At 39.1% G+C, this 23,478-nt stretch overlaps 1 protein-coding gene across 2 annotated transcripts in view; it reads left to right on the top strand.

Moving 5' to 3' along the window:
* Positions 1 to 21,173: 21,173 nt before the first annotated feature.
* LOC125395939 (interferon-induced very large GTPase 1-like) overlaps positions 21,174 to 23,478 on the top strand; it is a 35,443-nt gene continuing 33,138 nt past the window's right edge. The window contains exon 1 of one of the 2 annotated variants that reach the window (XM_087908605.1): positions 21,174 to 21,333. In XM_087908605.1, the coding sequence (XP_087764731.1) occupies positions 21,281 to 21,333 (53 nt within the window). In that variant the 5' untranslated portion in view covers positions 21,174 to 21,280. The remainder of the gene's footprint in view (positions 21,334 to 23,478) is intronic. The other variant, XM_087908606.1, reaches the window with a different exon arrangement.

Raw genomic sequence — 23,478 nt, forward strand, 5'->3', positions numbered from 1 at the left:
TGATAACGGTGTTGAGGAAATGCTGATGAGGACTAAAGACATGTTACTATAAGGGCTTGACTAGGAGAACTAGAGAGTGGAGTTACTAAAAGAAACCAGCACAGCTGGGGAGAAGTGCAAGCTTGAGCAGCATAACTTACTTCTGGAGACTGAGAAAAGAAATGGGGAGAGGAGGAGGAGAGAGGGAGGAAGAGAGGAGAAAAGTGGAGTGGAGAAGGGAGGAAAGGGAAGGGTAAGGAAGGGAAGAGGGGGAAGGAAAAAAGGAAGGGAACAAAGGGGAGGGAGCAGGGGCATAAACATCAGTGTTTGGGAAGATGACATTATTATTAATAATAATAAGTCAGATATAGCAGCACATACCTTTAATTCCAACACTCAAGAGGCAGGTGGATCTCTAAGTTCAAAGCCAGCATGGTCTACATAGTGAGTTCTCAATACTCAATATTTTAAAAGGGGCAGGGGGTGCTGGAGAGAAGAAATAATAATAACAATAAGTAAATCTTTAAAATTTAACCTGGTCGCCGGGCAGTGATGGCACATGCCTTCATTTCCAGCACTTGTGAGGCAGAAGCAGGCGGATCTCTGTAAATTTGAGGCCAGCCTGATCTACAAGAGCTAGTTCCAGGACAGGCTCCAAAGCTACAGAGAAACCCTGTCTTGAAAAAACAAAAAGAAAAAAGAAAAAAGAAAAAAGAGGAAGGGAGAAAGAAAGAAAGAGAGAGAGAGAGAGAGAGAGAGAGAGAGAGAGAGAGAGAGAAAGAAAGAAAGAAAGAAAGAAAGAAAGAAAGAAAGAAAGAAAGAAAGCAAAGAAAGGAAGAAAGCAAAGCAAAGAAAGGAAGAAAGCAAAGCAAAGAAAAGAAAAGAAAATGAACCTGGTCAAAAGGCAGAATAAAGTTCATTTCTGTCTCATAGGATTTAGTACTTAAAAGTTTATTCACTTAGAGGAAAATTGACAATGAAATCTAGATATATAATTTCCCTGTCTTTGATGGAATTAGTTAACAATGTGTCTTAGGCTTTTTTATTCCTATGAAGAGATAAACTCTTACAAAGATCATGATCATGGTGACTCTTACAAAGAAAACAATTAATTGAGGTGGCAGATTACAGTTTCAGAAGTTCAATCCATTATCATCATGACAGGGACCATAGCAGTACCCAGGCAGATGTGCTGCCTACATCTTGACCAGAAGCAGCAGGAAGACAACTGACTGTCACACTGAGTAAAGCTTGAGAAAAAACACCATGCCCACCTCCACAGTGACACACTTCCTCCAACAAGACCACACCTACTCAAACAAGGCTATATCTCCTAATAGTGTCACTTCCTTTGGGAGTCATTTTCTTTCAAACTACTACATTCCACTCCCTGGCCCCCAAAGGCTTGTAGCTGTATCATAATGCAAAAATGCATTCAGTCCAAAATAATAATCTCAACTTGTTTCAAAGTCCATAATATCTTCTGAAATGTATGACAATCTCATAATCCCCCTGTAAAAAAACAAAATCAAAACAAACAGATCTCATACTTCCAATATATCATGATACAGGATATGCATTGTCCTTCCAAAATGTAGGGAAGGAGCAAAGTGAGGAAATACCGGACCAAAGCAAAACCAAATCCCAGCTGGGCACACTCCAATCTTTGTGTCTCCATGACTAATGTCAAAATGTTCTTTAGATCTCCAACTCCAATGAGGTATGACTGCAAAATACTTCATTCTCTTGGGCTGGTTCTACTCCCTGTTAGAAGCTCTCCTCAGCAGGTGTTCCATGACTGTAGCATCTCTAAAATCTTGGATTCTTCAAGGCAGTTCAGGCTTCAACTTCACAGCTTCATGCATGGCCTCGCTATTAGGCCTCCATTCAGGGACACCCCTGAAATATGGTTGGCCTCAGGAGCTTTCTTTAAGTGTGGAGAAAAATTCAACAACGCATTTCTTCTTTTCTTTAACTCCAAAGTCAGAACCATGTTGTTGACTTGTAGGCCAATTTGTAGGCAGAGGCTGCTCCTTTGTAATCAGCTACCCAGACCCAAAATAATCACACAGAAACTATATTATTTGCAATACTGTTTAGTCAATAGCTTAAACATATTTCTGGCTCACTCTTACATCTTAAGTTAACTCATTTCCATTATTTTATATTTTACCCCAAGACTCGTGGTTTACCAGCAAAGTTAAGGATGTGTCTGTCTCCTGTGTCTCATTTTGTCTCATTGACTCCGCCTTCTCTCTCTCTCTCTCTCTCTCTCTCTCTCTCTCTCTCTCTCTCTCCCCCCACAACTGTTTGCTTGGAATTCCCCCCTTGCCCTATTCTGCACTACAATAGGCCCATAGCAGATTCTTTATTAATCAATGGTATTCAAAGCATACAAAGCTGACAAGTTCTGCTTACTGGGGCTGGAACATGGCTCCCTTGTTCAGTTAAATCTTCACCAGCTTTCTTTAACTGCCTAAGCTTAGCTGTCCTGAAACCCAGTGCTGGGATTAAAGGCATGTAACACCACACCCAACAATAAGCTTTTCTTCCTTGTTTTTTTTTCCACAAGTAGGAAATTTAACTTGGTGGAATCTTGCCCTGCGGTAACCACTCCCTTTATTCCATTTCTTAATCCGTTTATCTCCCTGAACATAGAATTTAGCTCCATTCCACTTTCTTGTGCTTTTTTTCTCCTCAAAGTATACTTTTTATCATTTACTGTGCTCAGCTTGCTACTTTTCATTATAAATCTTCATTAGAGTTACCACTAATATCCACACGACAGAGCCTATACTAGGCCATTTTGAGATTTCTTCTGCCAATGAAATTAATCCAAAATTCTTCACATTAACCTCAGGCAGACTCTTTGGACAAGGGCAAAAGGAAGCCACTTTCTTCACCAAAATATCACAAGAACTATTTCTAGGTAACATAATAAAAATCTTCTCTGAAACCTCTTGAGCCCCTAACAGTTTATTAAGCAGTGTTAAAAGCATTCCACTGCTTTCATAACCCAATGTAACAAAGTCCAAATTTCTCCAAATAAACACATGCCCTGGCCTGTCACTGTAATATCCTACTTCTGGTATCAACTTCTGTCTTAGTTAGGCTTCTTTTATTGCTATAAAAAGACATCATAACCATGGCAACACTTACAAAAAAAATTAATTGAGGTGGCAGCCTATGGTTACAGAGGTTAAGTCCATTATCAACACGACAGAGACCATGGCAGTACCCAGGCAGATGTGGTGCTGCCTACATCCTGACCAGAAAGCAGTAGCAAGTCAACTGACTGTCACACTGAGTGAAACTTAAAAAAAGAGACCTCAAAGTCTGCCCTCACAGTGACACACTTCCTCCAACAAGATTGTAATTCTTGATAGTATCACTCCCTCTGGGGGCCATGGTCTTTCAAACCACCAAACAATTGTCAGGTTTTTTTTTCAGTAAAATGCAATTTTGTGTTTTTAAAATGTTAACAAAAGTATTGAGCCTTGTATGCCTTATGGGAATAGAATACAATTGAAGAAGACATCCACAGTCCACTTGATGTTATTCCTCTCTGGTGGATGGAAGCCACCTACAGGCCAACCTGGATCCTCAAGGTTTGGACTGATGGGAAGACATGGTAGACACCATTATAATGTGTGGTGGAGAAATGGGAGAAAAAGAGAATCAGAATGGTTCACATACTGTGGAAAGATGAGGAAAGAAAGAAGTGAAGATGGTGAGGATATAAAATATATGGGGTTGGGAAGCCTGGACACAAACCTTAATTTGCATTAAGTGGCATGCTCCTATCACAAGGTTTCATATGTGGTAGTAGAATCTTATAGCAGAGCTCCTATCCCAAGACTTCTAGCAGGAATCTGTGCCAATGGTCAAGCTAAAAATAAATCAGGCATCTAACTTAGAAACAGCTTTCAAAAAAGGTCAGTCTTCCCAGTCCAGGGACATTCTCCAGATAAGGGCAGGTAGAGAGCAGTAAGTTTCACTGGGGAGGAAAGAATCTCTATGTCATCAAGCTTTTGGAAAAAGCTGTTAGGTCATGATAGAGTACAACCTCTGACCAGTGAGCAAGGCCTTCCAGCATCCAAGGGCCAAGCTGCAACTGGGGTCATGCTGATCTGAGTGGCCTGTGCTGCTACCTGGGGCCATGGTGATATCCAGGCGTGGGATTCTGAACCATGTCTGGGTACACAGTCCTACCACTCACTGCCAGAGTCTGTGATGCAGTGTGTAGCCTGTGTTGCCACCACAGGCCACATGGAAGCCTGGGATCTGGGCTGCAACCTGTGGCCTTGTTGAAGTCTAAGGGCCAAGCTGCAACCAGTGTCATATTGATCTAAGTGACCTGTGCTGCCACCCAGGCCATGGTATCATCCAGGCCCAAGCTGCTGATGAGGGCTATGTCTGGGTCCACAGTCCTGCTGCAGTTGGGGTCTGTGTTGATGTCTATGGCCCATGTTGCCACAGGGAATAATAGGAACCATGTGTGATGAAATCCAAGGACCAGGTTGAGCCAGCCTAGCCCTTTGAAGGCCCTAGGAAAGCCCTGTGCTACAGTAGACACTACAGTAAGAGAGCTGGGCCTGACCCTCATGGGAGAGCTGGCCCTACACTCAGGAGAGCTGGCCCAGCCCCTCACCGCAGTCATAAGAAAACTGGCTCCAATGGCATGTACATAGCTAGTTGGCTCCACCACTCACCTAAGGAAGGTGGCCCCAATGATCCAGACTGACCAGCTCAGTTACCCAGGCACACATCCAGAGCTTTGGGTTGATCCATCCTAACACTTACCCCATCTCGTTCATGCTGGAGTATAGAAAGGGACTAGTCTAGTGGAGCAACAGCTGCAGTATCTCCTTGACTTGGGGCAGCCTCTAGATATCTGTGCGGAGTTTTGGTGAGGATCCAGTGATGATGGTGTACCAGAAACCAGGGGCCTTGAACCAAACCAATGACTCATTTGCAAACATTTGCAAGCAAGACTGATTGTACAAAATGGTACACAGTGTGTGGTAGTTTGAATGTAATTGGCCCCCATAATCTCATAGGGGGTGGAACTTTTAGGAAGAGTGAACTTGTTGGAGTTGGTGTAGTCTTGTTGGAGGAAGTGTGTCACTGTGGTGGAGGGTTTTGAGGCCTCTTATATGCTCAAGACACTGCCAGTGTCTCAGTCCCCTTCCTGTTACTTTCTGATCAAGACGTAGCAAGTACCATGTCTACCTGCATGTTGCCATGTCCCACCATAATGATAATGACTAAACCTCTGAAACTGTAAGCCACCCCCTCATTTAAATGTTTTCCTTTATAAGAGTTGCTGTGGTCATGATGTCTCTTCATAACAATAGAAACCCTAACTAAGACACTGTGTGACACACTGTGGATCCCAATGTCACTAAGATAAATGAAGAGGGGCTCCACCCTGCTAGCTTCCCCGCCAGCCATCCCAGCTTCCATCCAGAGGGCCTTCGGAGTGATCCTTCATCTGGCGAAGGACAGCGATACAGTCGGAGACCCACATTGGAGCACCGGACTGAGCCCCCCGAGGTCCAAATGAGGAGCAGAAGGAGGAAGAACATGAAAAACGAAATCAGTACTGCGAGGGATGCTATCACCCACTGATACAAGGGAACGGATCTGATGAGAGTTTACCAAGGCCAGTTGGACTGGGACTGAACGAGGACATGATCTAACCAGATTCTCGGAATTTGGCCGGATTCTATGACTGTGGCTGACCCGAAGTCTTTCTGAAAAGCCATTGACTATGACACTGGGACCTGTTTCCTCTACATATACTGGATTTTGGGGATCCAGTCTGTTTGGACACTCACCTTCCTGGACCTGGAGGGAGGGGGAAGGAACTGGAACTTCCCACAGGGCAGGAAACCCTGACTGCCCTGGGGGACGAAGAGGGAGGAGGAGGGGGAGTGGGGGGAGTGGGAGGGTGTTGGGAGGGGAGGCGGAAATGGAAACTTTTATAATTTAATAAAATTTACTTAAAAAAAAAAGATAAATGAAGAGGTGTTGGAGAGGCAAGAAAGACAGAAGAGAGAAGAGGTTTTTTGTTTATTTGGTTGGTTGATTTGGTTTGGTTTGGTTTGGTTTTAATTCTTTTTAATTTTCTTTTGCAGGGGATGCTACAAGAATAAGAGGCAGATATGGGGAGACTAGGAGATGAGCAGAATTGGGGTATATGATGTGAAATTCCCAGAGAATCAATAAAGAAATTATGTTAAAAAATATAAAGAGCACAACTGAAGATACTAGGAAAGAGAGAAAGACATATGGGCAAATATCTAGGAAGGTGAAAATGTTGTGGATACTGTTAGCCATGGCATACCATTTTGTAAAGCACCTCCATTTTAGTTAAACAACTTTTCCCTGAGATAATACACTGCTTCACACAACTTTTTTTTCCTAGCAGAACTCCCTGCTCTGATCAAATCTAACTTTTCCAGGTGACACCCAGTTCCTTTTTCTTTGGTAGAACCCTGATTTCCCACTCCTATACCCCTGGTCCAGGGACACTAACACTCACTGATGGCCATTCTTCACTTCCACATGGCCAGGCACCTACAGGGCTGAAAGCCTAGGAACCAGCCAATGCTTCTCCCATGGAAAAAGCCACAGTGCCTCTATGTGTATTGCCTCCAGACCAAACTTCCAGATCAGAACAAACACTACATCCTCAGTCTACCCAAAATGGTTAAGTCTATCTTTACTCAACCCACTTTATTACTGACTTGTAACTATTCCTTAGAGTCCATCCTACCTGATTAATTCCTTAGGTTATTATTTTCTCAAAGCTAAATTATGTTCAATACTTGGACTTCAACACAACTTAAACAGTCAGCAAGAATTCCTTCAGCTACACTTGTATCCCCACCAACAAAAGAGAAAAATCCCACCCTGCCCACATTCCTCCCTTGCTCTTCCGCTCTCAGTCACAAGTAAAGAACAATATTAGTGTGCCATGAGTAGCAAGCCAGTTAGTACCGCTCCTCCATGGCCTCTGCATCAGCTCCTGTCTCCAAGTTCATGTCTTGTTTTGAGTTTCTGCCTTAATGATGAATACTGATGTGGAAGTATAATAAGCAAAATAAACCCTTTCCAACCCAAGCTGCTTTTGGTCATAGTGCTAAATCTCAGCAATAAAAGCCCTAACTAGGACAATAAGAGAAATATCCATTCTCCCACAGGGACCTGATCTCTCCTCAGAGCCCTCTCCATGCTACTGTCTTCCTATGGCATTAATATCTCTTCTAACAAATCTCTTTTAAGAAACAAAAACAAACAACAAGGAAAAAAAAACAATTCATGAGCTGGGGGCAGTGCCACATGTATTTAACCCCAGTTCTCAGAAAGCATAGGCAGGCAGATATTTTTGAGTTCAAAGCCAGTCAGGCTTATATAGAGAAATACTGTCTCAAATATTAAAAAAATAATAATAAAAGGCAGTTCATCTTAGTATTCTCCTTAAAATCAAAACCAGAAATCTTTCAGATAGATATAAGTTGGTATCTTTTAAGGCTAATTTTAAAAACTTAAAGAAAAATTTTTACACAAAGCTTTCATTTAGATATTAGGTTAATGTTCACTTTCTGAATTGAAGTTGTTCCTCAGTTATTTAGCAATTTGCCTGAACTAAGATTTTTCTATGGAAAAATACAATGTCTATATTCTGCTCATCTTTCAGCAAATCTCTCTCTTTCTCTGTCTCTGTCTCTGTCTCTGTCTGTCTGTCTCTCTCTCTCTCTCTCTCTCTCTCTCTCTCGGTTTTTCGAGACACGGTTTTCTGTAGCTTTGGAGCCTGTTCTGGAACTCACTCTGTAGATCAGGCTTGCCTCAAACTGGCAGAAATCTGCTTGTCTCGGCCTCCCGAGTACTGGGATTAAAGGCATGCACCACCACCACCCAATTCAGCAAAACTCTCTTAAAGCACTTCAAATGGTCAACGTTGGTGAGTTATTAATAAACAAAGTGTTAAAACACTATATTTAGGATCATTCACATAAACATAAAAGGTGGAAGTGGGAAGCTCATACTTGGAAGGACGATTTATACCCTGACCTTTGAGCACAGCACATAAAGCACTTTACTGCTAATAATTAATGAAGAGATAAGCACATTTTCTTCTTCTCTGATAGAATTCTTATCTTTTAGAATTCTTATCTAATTCAAATTTCAAACCGTTAAAGCCAATTAAACTGCTCTATATGCCTTCTGGTGGATAATTTTTAGCCTACAGATCTATAATCACATCTTTCTCTCATATCATGCACAATAACATTCAGAAAATAATGTATTTTAGATACTCAGATAAACTCTATTTCTAATTTAAAGTTTTCTCACTCATTTTTAAAATATTTTCAAATCCTTCTCTTATCAAAGCACTAGTTTTCTGTTACTTAAGAAGGTCAAAGAATGCTACAATAAAAAGCTTTAATGCTGGCATGGTATTTGTATATAATCAAAGCTGCACCACCCTCTTAGAGTAACTTTATGTTTTGTTTGTTTTACTGTTAAATTTTAATCTTTGGTCCACCATAATTATTGTATAACAATACAGTCTTTTTTAAGGGTGTAAAATGCTACCAGAGCAATGAGGCACAGCTTTTAGTTGATTCACAAAGGCATCAAAAAACTAAAAGGTACGAAGATTGCTCTTTTAAAAGTTCCTTGGTATCAGAGAAACATCACCTTTCACGATAGCCACAAATAGCATAAAATATCTTGGGGTTAGTCTAACCAAGGAAGAGAAAGACCTATTTGACAAGAACTTTAAGAAAGAAATTGAGGAGGATACCAGAAAATGAAAAGACCTCCCCTGCTCTTGGATTGGGAGAATCAACATAGTAAAAATGGCAATTCTACCAAAAGTAATCTATAGATTCAATGCAATCCCCATCAAAATCCCATCAAACTTCTTCACAGACCTTGAGAGAACAATAATCAAGTTTATATGGAAAAACAAAAAACCCAGGATAGCCAAAACAATCTTATACAATAAAGGAACTTCTGGAGGCATTACCATCCCTGACTTCAAACTCTATTACAGAGCTACAATATTGAAAACAGCTTGGTATTGGCATAAGAACAGAGAAGTCGACCTATGGAATCGAATAGAAGACCCAGATATTAACCCACAAACCTATGAACACCTAATTTTCGAAAAGGGAGCTAAAGGTATACAATGGAAGAAGGAAAGCATCTTTAACAAATGGTGCTGGCATAACTGGATGTCAACCTGTAGAAGAATGAAAGTAGATCCATATCTATCACCATGCACAAAACTCAAGTCCAAATGGATTAAAGACATCAACATTAATCTGTCCACTTTGAACCTGATAGAAGAGAAAGTGGGAAGTAGTCTACAAGATATAGGCACAGAAGGCCACTTCCTAAGTAGAACCCCAGTAGCACAGACAATAAGAGAAACAATGACTAAATGGGACCTACTGAAACTGAGAAGCTTCTGTAAAGCAAAGGACACTGTCAGTAAGACAAAAAGGCTACCTTCGGACTGGGAAAAGATCTTCACCAATCCCTCATCAGACAAAGGTCTGATCTCCAAAATATACAAAGAACTCAAGAAACTAGACACTAAAACTCTAATTAACCCAATTAAAAAATGGGGTACTGAACTGAACAGAGAATTCACAACAGATGAACTTCGAATGGCCAGAAGACACTTAAGGACATGCTCAACCTCCTTAGCGATCAGGGAAATGCAAATCAAAACCACTTTGAGATACCATCTTACACATGTCAGAATAGCTAAACTCAAAAACACTAATGATAGCCTATGCTGGAGAGGACGTGAAGTGAGGGGAACACTCATCCATTGTTGGTGGGAATGCAAACTTGTACAGTCACTGTGGAAATCAGTGTGGCGGTTTCTCAGGAAACTGGGAGTCAACCTCCCTCAGGACCCAGCAATTCCACTCTTGGGAATATACCCAAGAGATGCCCTATCATACTACAAAAGTATTTGTTCAACTATGTTCATAGCTGCACTATTTGTAATAGCCAGACCCTAGAAACAACCTAGGTGCCCCTCAATAGAAGAATGGTTAAAAAGGTGTGGAACATATACACATTAGAGTTTTACTCAGCGGTAAAAAACAATGACATCTTGAATTTTGCATGCAAATGGATGGAAATAGAAAACGCTTTACTGAGTGAGGTAACCCAGACCCAAAAAGAGGAATATAGTATGTACTCACTCATAAGTGGTTTCTAGTCATAGTTAAAGGTCTTTGAGTCTATAATTTGTGATCCTAGAGAAGCTGAATAAGAAGGTGAACCTGAAGGAAATCATATAGCTATCCTCCTGGATATTAGAAGTAGGCAAGAATGCCAGACAAACTTGGGTGCAGGGCGGGGGGTGGAAGTACGGGGAGATGGTTAGGGAGAGGGGAGAGAGGAAGGATCGGGGATGGCTTGGGGGAATGGGAGGGGGGAGAGAGGAAGGATGGTTATGGGAGCAGGGAAGTTTATATCTCAACTAAGGGAGCCATTTTAGGGTATGCAAGAGACTTGATTCTGGAGGGGTTCCCAGGCCCAAGGAGAGGTCCCCAGATTGTACTCTGGGCAGCAGAGGAGAGGGTGCCTGATCTGGCCTTGGCCCATAACCATACTGATGAATATTTTGCATACCACCACAGAACCTTCATATGGCGATGGATGGAGATAGAGACAGAGACACATATTGGAACACTGGACTTAACTTCCTAGGCCCAAATGAGAAGGTGAGCAGAGGGTGGGAGATCGTGAGCAAGGAAAGCAGAACCAGAGGGAACCTTCATCCGACGATGGATGGAGATAGAGACGGAGACCCACATTGGAGCACTGGAGGTCAGGACCCACTGATACAAGGGTGATCGAATGAGAGCTCACCAAGGCCAGCTGGACTGGGACTGAATGAGCATGTGATCAAACCGGACTCTCTGAATGTGGTTGACTTGGGGGCTGACTGAGCCCCCAAGGTCCAAATGAAGACTGAGAAGCCATTGACAATGGCACTGGGTCCTGTTTTGTCTGCATGGACTGGCTTTTTGGGATCCTGGCCTGTTTGGATGCTCACCTTCCTGGACCTGGAGGGAGGGGGAAGGAACTTGGATTTCCCACAGGGCAGAAAACCCTGACTGCTCTTGGGAATGGTGAGGGAGGAGGAGAGGGAGAGGGGGGAGTCGGGGGAGCGGGAGGGTATTGGGAGGAGGGGAGGAAGTGGAAAGAGTGTTTTCAGATACTTGAATAAACAAGTCTAATGGAAAAAAAAAGTTCCTTGGTAAAGGAAAATGGGGGGACTTTTTTTAAACAAATATGTAAAAGGTTTAGTAAACTAGGAAGGCAGCCATGTTCTCTTTATCCGAAAAGATAATTTGGATCTAAGTACCCTTAGATGAATGAATTTTGTGTCACTGTACTCAGCACATGCCTAAAAACCACTTAAGTGAAAGCTCTGGGATCAGGGTATGTCTCTACACAAGATAAAGTGGTATTTCTTTACCCCCTTACAAAGCTGTCAAAATCAAATTGTAAAAACTATATTTATTGATCTAAATGAAAACAAGTACACATATGAATGAAATGCTGCCTCAGAAAATTAAGAACTATGGATCTGATATGACTTGTGTCCCCAAATATTCATGTGTTCAGACATAATATCCAGAGTGACAATATCATGAGGCAGTGAAACTTTAAGGATAGAGCCTAAGGTCTTTAGAATTAAGAGCTGTTTTTTTTTTTCTTGTAACTCTTAACAACTCTGGTAAGAGGATTGCTGTAAAAGGAGTAACCTTGGTCACCTTAGATCAGGATGTGACCAGCACTGCTGACACGGTGAGATACAGCCCTCACCAGAACTAAGCTGATACAGACACAAAACCATGGGAAGAAACCTCTTCCCTCTATAAAGTTATCTGTGACCAATACAAGAAATACTGGAAAAGAGTAGGCTAGAGAGTTGGCACAGCAGTTAAGAACATTTGTTGTTCTTTTAGAGGACCTGGGTTCAATTCCTAGCACCTACATGGTGGCTCAAAATTATCTGTAATGCCAGTCTGAGGAGAAGCAATACTCTCTTCTGACCTCCTCAGGTACCAGTTATACATGTGGTACACACACACACATGCAGACAAAACACTTCACATGTAAAATAATAAAATGGGTAAACCTTTTCAAACTTAAATTATTAAGGGTTAATGATCTAATTATTACAGATAGCTGTAATTATTTAAGATAATAAGAGACGTATATAAGCAAACTTTTAAGAAATTATGATTTTTGTAAGAAGAAACTATAAGATATAAGGATATATTGTTTTGCTAAAAGTAAGAAAGGCAATTTTTGTAAAGTAAATGATTGTCTCAAATGAATAAGAGAAAAAGTAAAGGACAAGAGCTAGAAGATAGAAAATCTGAAGAAAGTTTGAAGAAGACAGTTTCTATGAAGGGAATTTTATGCATGACGACCAAATTTTTTAATACACTTTTTATTGATATTTATTGAGCTCTACATTTTTCTCTCCTCTCCTCCCTGCCTCTCCCCTCCCCTCTTCAATCCTCCCCCAAGGACGATTAAATTTTATCTGTTGTGTTAAAAAAAATTTTTGAGTAAGTTTTTAGGATAGTAAATCAATAATAAAGATCCATATCATTTCTGTATTTTAACAGTGAATAATCTGGGGAGGGGAGCAAGGCAATAATGCTATTTACAGTAGCCTCCACAAAATTAAATACCTACAAATAAATTTATGCAAAAAGATAAGAATCTTCACAATAAAAACTACAAAACACCAATTAATGACATTGAAGAAAGTATAGATAGATAGAAAGGTATCCTATGTTCATTGATTGAAAGAAACTATGTTTTTAAGATGTCTACTTTAGATTGAAGGAGGAGGTGAGCAACTGGTCTCCCACCAGGAAAGCCCTGGTTTCTAGGCCCTAGACCCTGGGGCACACCCCATGCCCCTCCCCAACCCATTGCAGCCCCAGTTGCCAGTCAGCAGGTAGGACTCCTGTGGACAGATTGCTTTACCACCCCCATCACCCATTCTTCCAGTCAACCATCAGAGGCCCATGGAGGCACTGACTCCGCCTGCACCAACTGGATGAAGAATCAACACCTGTACCTATAATGACCCCAAACCCAAATGGCTAGATGGCAGTGTAAGAATGAATTCAACAACATAAAGAGCAATATGGCACCAACAAAACCTAGTGGTTCTACAACAGCAAAATATGAACATCCCAACACAGAAGAAGAAAGAAGAAAAGAAGCAGAAGAAAATGACCTTAAAATAATTTTATGAAAGTGATAGAGGTCTGTAAAGAGGAAATAAAAAAAAATCCCTTAAAGACATGGAGGAAAAGACAAAAAATTGGAATAAATCAATAAAGCCCTTAAAAAGAGCCAAAAAAAATCAAACAGATGAAAGAAACAATTCAAGACTTGAAAATTGAAATAAATGGAATAATAAAAAACCCACAAACAGAAGGAATTCTGGAAATGGAAAATCTGGGTAAATGAACAGGAACTACATATGCAATCATAACCAATAGAATGCAAGAGATGAAAGAGAATTTCTCAGACATTAAAGATACAATAGAGGAAAAAGATTCATTGGTCAAAGAAAATGTTAAATCTCACAAAGTCTTGACACAAAACATCCAGGAAGTTTGGAACACCATGAAAAGACCAAACCTAAGAATAATGGGGATAGAAGAAAGAGAAGAAGTCCAGCTCAACGGCACAGAAAATAAAATCAACAAAATCATAGAAGAAAACTTTCCCAACCTGAAGAAGGACATGCCAGTGAAGACACAAAAAAATACCGAATAGACTGAATCAAAATAAATATTATAATGAAATAATAATCAAAACACTAACATACAGAATAAATAAAGAATATTAAGAACTACAAAGGAAAAAGGTCAAGAACATATAAAGGCAGGCCTATCAGAATAACCAGCCAACTACTCAATGAAGACTCTAAAAACCAAAGCCAGAAGACAAACGTTTTGCAGACACTGAGAAACCACGGATGCCTACCCAGTAAAACTTTAACTCACAATAGATGGAGAAAATAACATAAAATAACATAATAAATAATCCATGACAAAACTGTATTTAAGCAATATCTATCCACAAATCCAGCCCTACAGAAAGTACTAGAAGAAAAACTCCAACCCCAAAAAGTTAGCTATACCCATGAAAACACAGGCAATACATAATCTCACATCAGCAAAAACCAAAGAAGGGAAACACACACTCTACCACCACCACCAACAAAACCAAAACCAAAAAATGACAGGAATTAACAATCACTGATCATTAATATCCTTAATATCAATGGATTCAATTCACAAGTAACAGAATGGATGTGAAAATAGGATCCATCATTCTGCTACAAACTGGTATAGCTACTTTAATATCTAACAAAATAGACTTCAAACAAAATTAATCAAAAGAGATAAGGAAGGACATTTCATATCCATCACAGGAAAAATCCATCAAGGTGAAGTCTCAATTCTGAACATTTATGCCCTAAAAACAAGAGCACACACATTTGTAAAAGAAACATTACCAAAGCTTAAATCACACATCAAATCCCACACACTAATCGTGGGATACTTCAACACTCATCAATGGAAAGGTCAACAGACAGAAGATTAACAGAGAAATAAGGGAATTAACAGATGTTATGATGCAAATAATCTTAACAGATATCTATAGAACATTCCAACCAAACACAAAAGAAATATACCTTCCCAGCTCCTCATGGAACCTTCTCGAAAATTGACCACATACTCAGTCACAAAGCAAATATCAACAGATACAAAAATAAAAATAAAAAAATAAAAAACCTTGAAATAACCCCCTGTATCTTATTGGATCCGCATGGCTTAAAGTTAGAATACAACAACACAAATTGCAAAAAAAAAAAAAGAAAGAAAGAAAAGAAACAAAGAAAAATTAAAGACTTCCTAGAATTCAATGAAAATGAATGCATAACATATTCAAACTTATGGGACACAATAAAAGCAGTGCTAAGAGGAAAGTTCATAGCACAAAGTGCCACATAAAGAAAATGGAGAAAACTCACACTAGTGACTTAACAGCACACCTGAAAACTCTAGAACAAAAAGAAGCAAATTCACCCAGGAGGAGTAGACAACAGGAAATAATCAAACTGAGGGCTGAAACCAATAAAATAGAAACAAAGAAAACAATACAAAAAAAATAGTGAAATAAAGAGTTGGTTCTTAGAGAAAATCAACAAGATAGACAAACCCTTATCCAAACTAACCAAAAGGCAGAAAGAAAACATCCAAACTAATAAAATCAGAAATGAAAAGGGGAACATAACAACAGACATGGAAGAGTGACTGTACGGGGTGTGGGCAGGTCAAGGTCATGATGTAAGAACCCACAGAGACCTAGGTCCTGTCCATGTGTGTGACAGTTATGTAGCTTGGTCTGTTTGCCGGGTTCCCAGCAGTAGGATCAGGACCTGTCTCTGGCACTTGAACTGACTTTTGGGGACCTATTCCCCATGCTGGGTTGCCTCACCTAGCCTTGATGTAGGGAAGGAGCTTGATCCTGCCTCAACTAGGTGCGCCATACATTGTTGACTCCCATAAGAAGAGTCAACAACTGCTTCTTTCTGAATGGAGATGGAGAAGCGGATGCGGGGGAGAAGTAGATGGGAAGTGGGGTGTGCAGGAGGAAAAGAGGAAGGAAAACCTGTGGTCAATATTTAAAATAAATGAAAAATATGTAATTAATAAAAAAATTGCCATGGTTATAGTGTGTCTTCACAACAACAGAAACAAATCCTAAGACAGTGTCATTTTACTATTTTACAATTAAAATGAGTACAAAAACAAAAGACAAATGATTTCAAAGTCATAGTATTGATGGAAACTAATTATTTTAAAAACAAAAGATTTAGTATTAATGTCAATTTAATTAATTTTAAATAAATTGTTTTTATTTTTAAGATTTCCTGAGTGAGTCATATTTTCCTTGGTTAATTGCAAGATGTTTGCCTGAATATTACATTAAAATTTAGAGTCAGTCATTTCTGCTAAACTAAGTATTCCTTAGAGTACTCATCATTTCTAACTGGGAAATTATGAAAGATTTTCTTTATCTCTGGATAGATAGCCAGAGAAATAGATTGTGCTTCACCAAGATAATTCCTTTGCTCCTTGTTATCTTTGTTAGATTTTGATTACTTTAAAATCAAAGTCCACTCTATTAAAACAATAACAACTTTTTTTAAACTGTGAAACTTTTTGTATTTGTGTTTGAATTCTCTAATAATTTCAGTTAAGTAAATGAGTATTATATCACAGAAACATGCAATCTTATTCAGTTGTTGCTGTGATATTTCTTTTCTATTATCTTATTATGTTTATCTAGTTACATAGTTCAGGCTGAAGTGAAATACACGATGTGTCTCAGGCTGGGCAAAAAATCATCTTCCCACCTCAGCTTCATGAGTGCCATACTTACAAATATGTGCCAACAACTTCTTGTTAGTTTTGGTGTTTTGTTTTGTCTTATTCTATTCTTTTCTGCTAGATTAGTTTGGTCAAGTGGTTTTTGGATTTCTTTTGTGCTTATTTGTTTGTTTGTTGTTTTGTTTTTTTGAGACAGGGTCTCTCTACATAGCCTCAGCTGTCCTGAAATGCACTATGCACACCAGACTGACCTCAAACTCTGCTTCCCAGGTGCTGAGATTAAAGGCATGTGCTACTATGCCCCACTGGGTCAAGTGCTTTTAACCCTTGATATTTTTGCCAAACCTGCTACCTAACATCAAATTCTAGAATTAGCAGCTACCTTTATGTGATATACTGAACAAGAGGAGTTGGGATAACAAAGAAAAGACTCTTTTTTTCGAAAAGAGAAGCAATGAACAGTTTTGGAAATCACAAAGGAGTGTGAGAACAGCTGCAAAGGACAAAGGAGCAGAAAGACGACTGTGAAAAGGAGTAAACAGCACACCGCTCAGCAGGAAACTCCAGAGTGAAGGGGGAGAAATAGACATCTTGTTCAAACAAGAAGCCCAAACCATAACCATCATGGCAAAAGTGAAGGTATCCTAAAGAGAGACTGTATTCAAAGCTATCAGACTACTCAAACAATGGACTCCAGGGAATTGGGAAGTCCCCTCAAATCTCATGCTGAGGCCCTGGTGCCAGCCAGAGGAGAAACAACCCACTAGAACACCATTCAGGACAGACTGGAACAGGAGCAGTGATAGGTTAGTAATAGGTGAGACAATTCCTTGATCATGATACCTAGTTATTATAGCCCTTGCCTTCTATTTAAACCTAAACTTACTAAAGGTACCCGAAGATGGACTTAAGGCAACCACTGGATCTCTTTGTCCCTATTCCCAGTGTGGTCCATTGATTAAGTCTTCTTTTTCTGCTTTTCACTATTAATTTGGCTCTTTCAAGCTACAGGCATAGCCAAGGGTATTCTGGAAGGAACTCCAACAGTTCAGGAACTAATTCTAAGACTATTTCCATGATATTAAAAAGTTTCTGATAGCAAAGGAAACAACAAACAGAGTAAAGAGAGTCTAGTTCTAGAAAATGGCTCAGCATGTAAAAGCACCTGCTATGCAAGCTTGACAATTTGAATTTGTCTCTTCAAAAGCCATGTGAAGGCAGGACACGGTGGCGTGTGTCTTTATTAGCTTAGCATTCCTGTGGCAAGATGGAAAGAGGAGATTACTAACCAATAGATCTCTATACATCACAATACGAGACAGAGAGAGAGAAAGAAAGAGAGAGAGAGAGAGAGAGAGAGAGAGAGAGAGAGAGAAACCCTATCTCAAACAAGGACTGGCCCTCAAGGTTGACGTCTGACTTTCACACATGTATATTGGAAATGTGCATTTTTACACATGAACACAGAAACAGTCTCCATAATAGGAGAAAAATTTTGCCAACTGTACCTTTAACAGAGAGAGGATTAATGCCTACAATCTATAAAGAACTCAAAGAATTAAAAACACAGAATAACAAATCATCCAATCAATAAATGGGTAAATAATAAATTGAACAAATAGGTGTCAGTAGAAATACTAGTGGCCAATAAATATGAAAATTTGTTCAAAATCTTTAACCATCCAGGAAATGCAAACTGAAGTAGATGGAGATTCCTTTTCATTCCAATCAAAATGGAATCATTAAAAAATAGTAATGATTAAAAATTACAACATATGCTGGTGAAGATGTGGGGAAAGGAACTTTTCTACACTGCTGACAGGATGTACACCAGTGTAGAAACTGTGGAAATTGGTTTAGAGATTTCTCAAAAAACTAAAAACATAAAATAAAGCCTCCAAATGATCCAGCTATACCACTTCTGAGTACATATGGAAAGGAATCTAAGGACACCACACATCCGTGTTTATTGTTGCACTTGGTCACATGATAGGGAACCAAACTATATGCCCATCAATAGATGAATAAATAAAGAAAATGTGGCATGTATATCCAATGGACTTTTATGAGTGTTTTGCTTACATGTAGTATGTGTACTACATGCATGTCTGGTGGCCACAGAGGCAAAAAAAAAAAGAAAGAAAAAAAGAAAAAAAAGAATGTCAGATTCTTTTGTAACTGAAGTTACAGAGAGTTATGAGCCACATGGGTGCTTGGGATTAAACTGGGGTCTTCTAGAAAACCAGCAAGAGCTCTTAACTACAGAAACATCTCTCCAACTTCAATTTTATTTTTCTTCATGTCTGAAATAAAACTCCATTGGGTAAAGGTTATGAGCACTGACTGCTCTTCTAGAGGACCTGGGTTCAGTTTTCAACACCCATATTAAATGACTCATAATATAACTACAAGGGAGCTCTTCTGACCTCAATGAGCACCTGCACACAAATGGCAAAGACACACAGACACTCATATAGACAAAAACACAAATAAAATAAATAATAAAAGCCTTTTTTGTTTGTGTTGGTTTTTTGAGACAGGGTTTCTCTGTAGCCTTGAAGCCTGTCCTGGAACGCTCTCTGCAGACCAGCCTGACCTTGAACTCACAGAGATCCCTCTGCCTCTGCCTCCCAAGTGGTGGGATTTAAGGTATACACCACTGGCGCCTGGTTAATGAAAGTCTTTTAAAAAAAACATGTAATCTAGCAATCTCACTACTGGATATATAAAATTGCATTCATGCATTGAGAACACATTTGTGTTCCCATGCTTGCTACAGCAATATCCACAGTAAAATTAATCTAGGAGTCCATTGGATAATGAATGGATAAAGAAAATGTGATAATATATATATATATATATATATATATATATATATATATATATAACATACAGCCATAAGAGAGGATAAACTCCTGCTATTTGTGACAATATAGATAAAACTGCCAGTCATTATGTTGAATAGAATAAACCAGGCTATCCTAAGAAGGATAAACTCATGGCTCAGAGGTAAAAGAATTTCCAAACCAGAAGTGTTATAAATGTTTTAATAAAGAACATACTCTGTAAACAGAAATACAGTAGTTGGATGCGCAGAATCATCCCTCTGAGTGGGTATGAAATCCTTAATTAGCAGGGTTTTGATTGGGGGGTTCCAGGTTTGGTTTAGTTTGGTTTTAAAAGGTTTTGAAAAGCTACAGACTTTTAGTCATAGACAGTCTTGGAAACTGTATATTGTATTTGAAGACATCCCATATTCCTCTATAATTACATCTGTAAATATACATATGTAGGTATAATTAAGCATTTGTGTTAGTCCTCTAAATTAAATCCAGAAATATCGCTTTCCATTATATGTGATTGTGTTTCCTTACAGCATGCTACAAAAGGACCACAAAAATCCTGGGGATGGAACAGGGATTAAAAGTACTTGCTGCTTTTGCAGAAGACCAGGGTTTGGTTCCCAGCACACATCAGAATGCTCACAGCTACCTCTAACTCTAGTTTCAGAGAATCCAATGCCCTCTTCTAGATTCCACAGGCACCGGGCATGCACATGGTGCACATACATACATACAGGCCCTCAAATATACATATAAAATAAAAATAAACAATTTTTTTTGCTAAGTTTCTTTCTTGACCTTGTTTGGAAGCTACACAAACATGGGAGAATTTAACAGACCTCTCTCTGAACAGCACTAGATGACCCTCTTTTCCGTCCCTGGGGGGTCCTACATAGGGCCTGGAACAATACTGTGTTCTGCATCCTTGCTGGTTGGAAGCTTGGAATTTGGACTGATTCACTCCTGCCTTCGGAGTGTTCTAAAAAGTCCTTGAAAGTCTCCCTGATACCTCCATAAACATGCTTAACGACTGAAGTTAATTCCAACCTCAAGATACATGGAAGCATGAGTATTTGCACTGAGGAAGTGTCCAAGCATTCACTTTTGCCAATAGTGAGCTTTAAAGTTAAACTGTAAACTGGGAAGGTTTAATAACATAGCCAATCAGACCTTCTAGGAGTTCAAAGATAGAAGCCACCTCTAAAAGGAAGATCAAAGCATTAGCTCAACAAAAACATTCAATGAAACATCAAAAAACTTGAAGTCTTTTTTCTTATGTAGGGGGCATGTGTGTGATGTTGAGCAAAATTAATGCTGCACTCCCTTCTGATTTTTACTGCTTACAGATAGCTTAACTTCGAAGTTGCTGGTGATGGTGTTTCTCTACATATTGCATCCACACACACTAAGAAAATGTCATACAGGAAAAGAAACACACAGAATGCATTTACAGGATCAGAGAACAGCCTGGTTGCAGGAATACTGGCCAGTAGTACACTTGGCTACCCAAACTCTTCCAAATCTTCACATGTTTAGGAGATCTCCAGATTGGGTTATTCTGACTTGTGTTGCCAGACTAACTAGAAAAAAATGTAAATGTGTATTTATATCAGGTCATTTTCTCTGCAGCTATTATTCTGAATTGCAATCATGGCTCAAAGAAAGCCCAGGACCAGGTGGGCTCAAATTCTGTTATGATATCTTTATTGCCTGAACTTTGAGTTGTTTGAATTAGATCAGTTAGGTTTATAGGACACTTGTTAAGGTGTGTACTTGAACTTCTTGATAATTTTTAAACCTAAGAATCACAATAAAACATAAGCACATCACAATGAATCCTTTCATAAAAATTAAGTCAGTTTTTTTTCCCCTGCTCTGAGGATAAATTCAGTCCCCTCTCACACAAAGAGCCAAACCCTGAGCTGAAGCCGTGAGTTAGCAGACTATCAGCCTTGGGGAAAGAACCTACTCTTCATGCAGGTCTCTTGGGAGCAACATGCCACAGGAATTTGGCCTCAAGGAGACAAGTAGGTGAAAAGAATATGGGAAATGGGGTAGATAGAGATACCACAGACCTAGAGACTAAACTAGAAAGAGCAGCTGACTAAATGATCAAAGAGAATAGTCAGAGACACATGGAGATTAAGACATGCTAAAAACACAAAGATGAAACTGCCACAATCAATGATTTTAAAAAAAAAAAAAAAACAACTAGTAATCATGGCAGAGGTCTTTAATCCCAGCACTTGAGAGGCAGAGGCAGCTTGATCTCTATGAGTTTGAGGCCAGCCTGGTCTATAGATTAAGTTACAAGACAGTCAAAACTACATGGTAAGACCCTATCTCAAAAAGAAAAAAGAAAAAGTTGCAAATCAGGAGAAGGACAAATAGTTTGATAATTAGGCCTATCAAATGAAAACAAATCCAGAATGAGAAAATTTTATTACGGGAGAAGGGGATTGCTGGAATAGCGAGAACAATCCCACCATAAGGGTTTTTAATAGCTCAAAGGCTATGAAGAATAGGATTTTTTTCCTAGGGGAAGGCTCGACCAGACATTTTCCAAAGTGCCTGATAAGTGGCAGTGGGATGATCTGGGAACTGGCTTTTTTCCCAAAGCCAGCAGATTCCTAGGGACCCTTAAGGGGGCTTTCTATACTGCTTCAGAGTGTAGTAAGTCAAACTTCAGAATCCTAGAGGAAAAAACTTAACCAGTGTTTGGACAAGTTAACCAAGAGTTTATTTCCACTGTTTTTGAAAAATGAACAGTTCAGCTAATCTATGAGGCAAAGAATAGGGACTGGAAGATCCTGTAATTGGCCTGTTGCTAGTGATAAAGGGAGATGTCACATCAAACTCATATGGGACTCTGCAGTAGACACTTTATCAAAACACAAAAGGAGAAATGGATTGTTTCTTACTTTAGTCATTTTCCAGGAACAAAGGGTTCAAATGACTTGTTATTGCAGATCAGATGAATGGCAGAGACTATTGCTGCTAGCACAGAAGAGAGCCAATCATCTGGTCAGTAAGGCCCATGGAAGCTATCACAAAGAGAAACTTACACTGAGATAGGAATATAGAGCCCTAAGCAAAGAAAGCATGAAAGTAACCAGGTAATGTTGTACAAGGTCAACAAACACTATGAAAGAGGAAGGAAGATGGCAAAGTTTGGCATTTAAGGAAAGGGTATACTATTGTAGCACCTAACCAAAAGGTCTGGCTCTGGATATGAAAATTCACCTGCATTAAGGGGAAATGAAATAATATATGTAGAAGTTGAAAAGTGAATTTATGTACATTTTAGCAAAAACTGGGGATGTCAAGAGTAATAGCACAAGGCAGTCACCAGCATCCTGAAAAGTTCCCTTAACCTTACTTAGGTAAAGTTGGATCCTTAACTACACTACACAAAAGACTTCAGAATGAGCCAGAGTAAAGCAAAATTAATGAGCTTATCAAGTATTTAGACTAGAGACATAAGAAAAGGACAGTAACATGACCCAACCCCCAGACAAGGATGTCAGATTCCCAAGAGAATATCACTCTTAGGTGTCTTTACAATGGCTATATACATTTCTCAAAGGGTAACATTTACACCAAGGTTTAAGATTAAGCTAAGTTTATCTTTTAAAAAAATGTAAAAGTTAAACATATATAAGCTTGTTTACTTATTTTTATCTTAAGAATTAACTTTCAGTTTTATAAATGAAATTGTATTCTTATGAGGTACATTCTTCATATTTGGAGAAGAGAAGTTATAATTTGACAAGTTCAAAATTAAAAACATTCTGGCCCTAAGTAAATATAGTTTATTTGTTAATGTTTTTATCCTGTTTGAAATCTTCAGGAAGACAGATTTTCTGTATAGTTAATTTTGGATTTTTTAGTTATATTGATGTTTTTTGATTCTCAGTTATTAGGAAAATCAAACTAGATCCCAAGGTAAGAGATGTCTTTGTTTTCTCATAGTCCATTAATTTTTCTTGGCTTTTTATCTTTCCTATATTGCCCCTTGTGAGATTTTGATCCTTTAATTTTAGGAACTGGCAATGATCAAAGATCCATTTTCTAAAGCTTGTTCAGGTGGAATGTTGGTCCTGCCTATAAGGGATCAATAAATCTGTCTGCCTGATCTAAGGAGAATATGAGAGCTTGAGTTTAGAGATCTG

The sequence above is a fragment of the Myodes glareolus genome, chromosome 7, assembly GCF_982192425.1.
Source record: "Myodes glareolus chromosome 7, mMyoGla1.1, whole genome shotgun sequence".
Classification (NCBI taxonomy): domain Eukaryota; kingdom Metazoa; phylum Chordata; class Mammalia; order Rodentia; family Cricetidae; genus Myodes; species Myodes glareolus.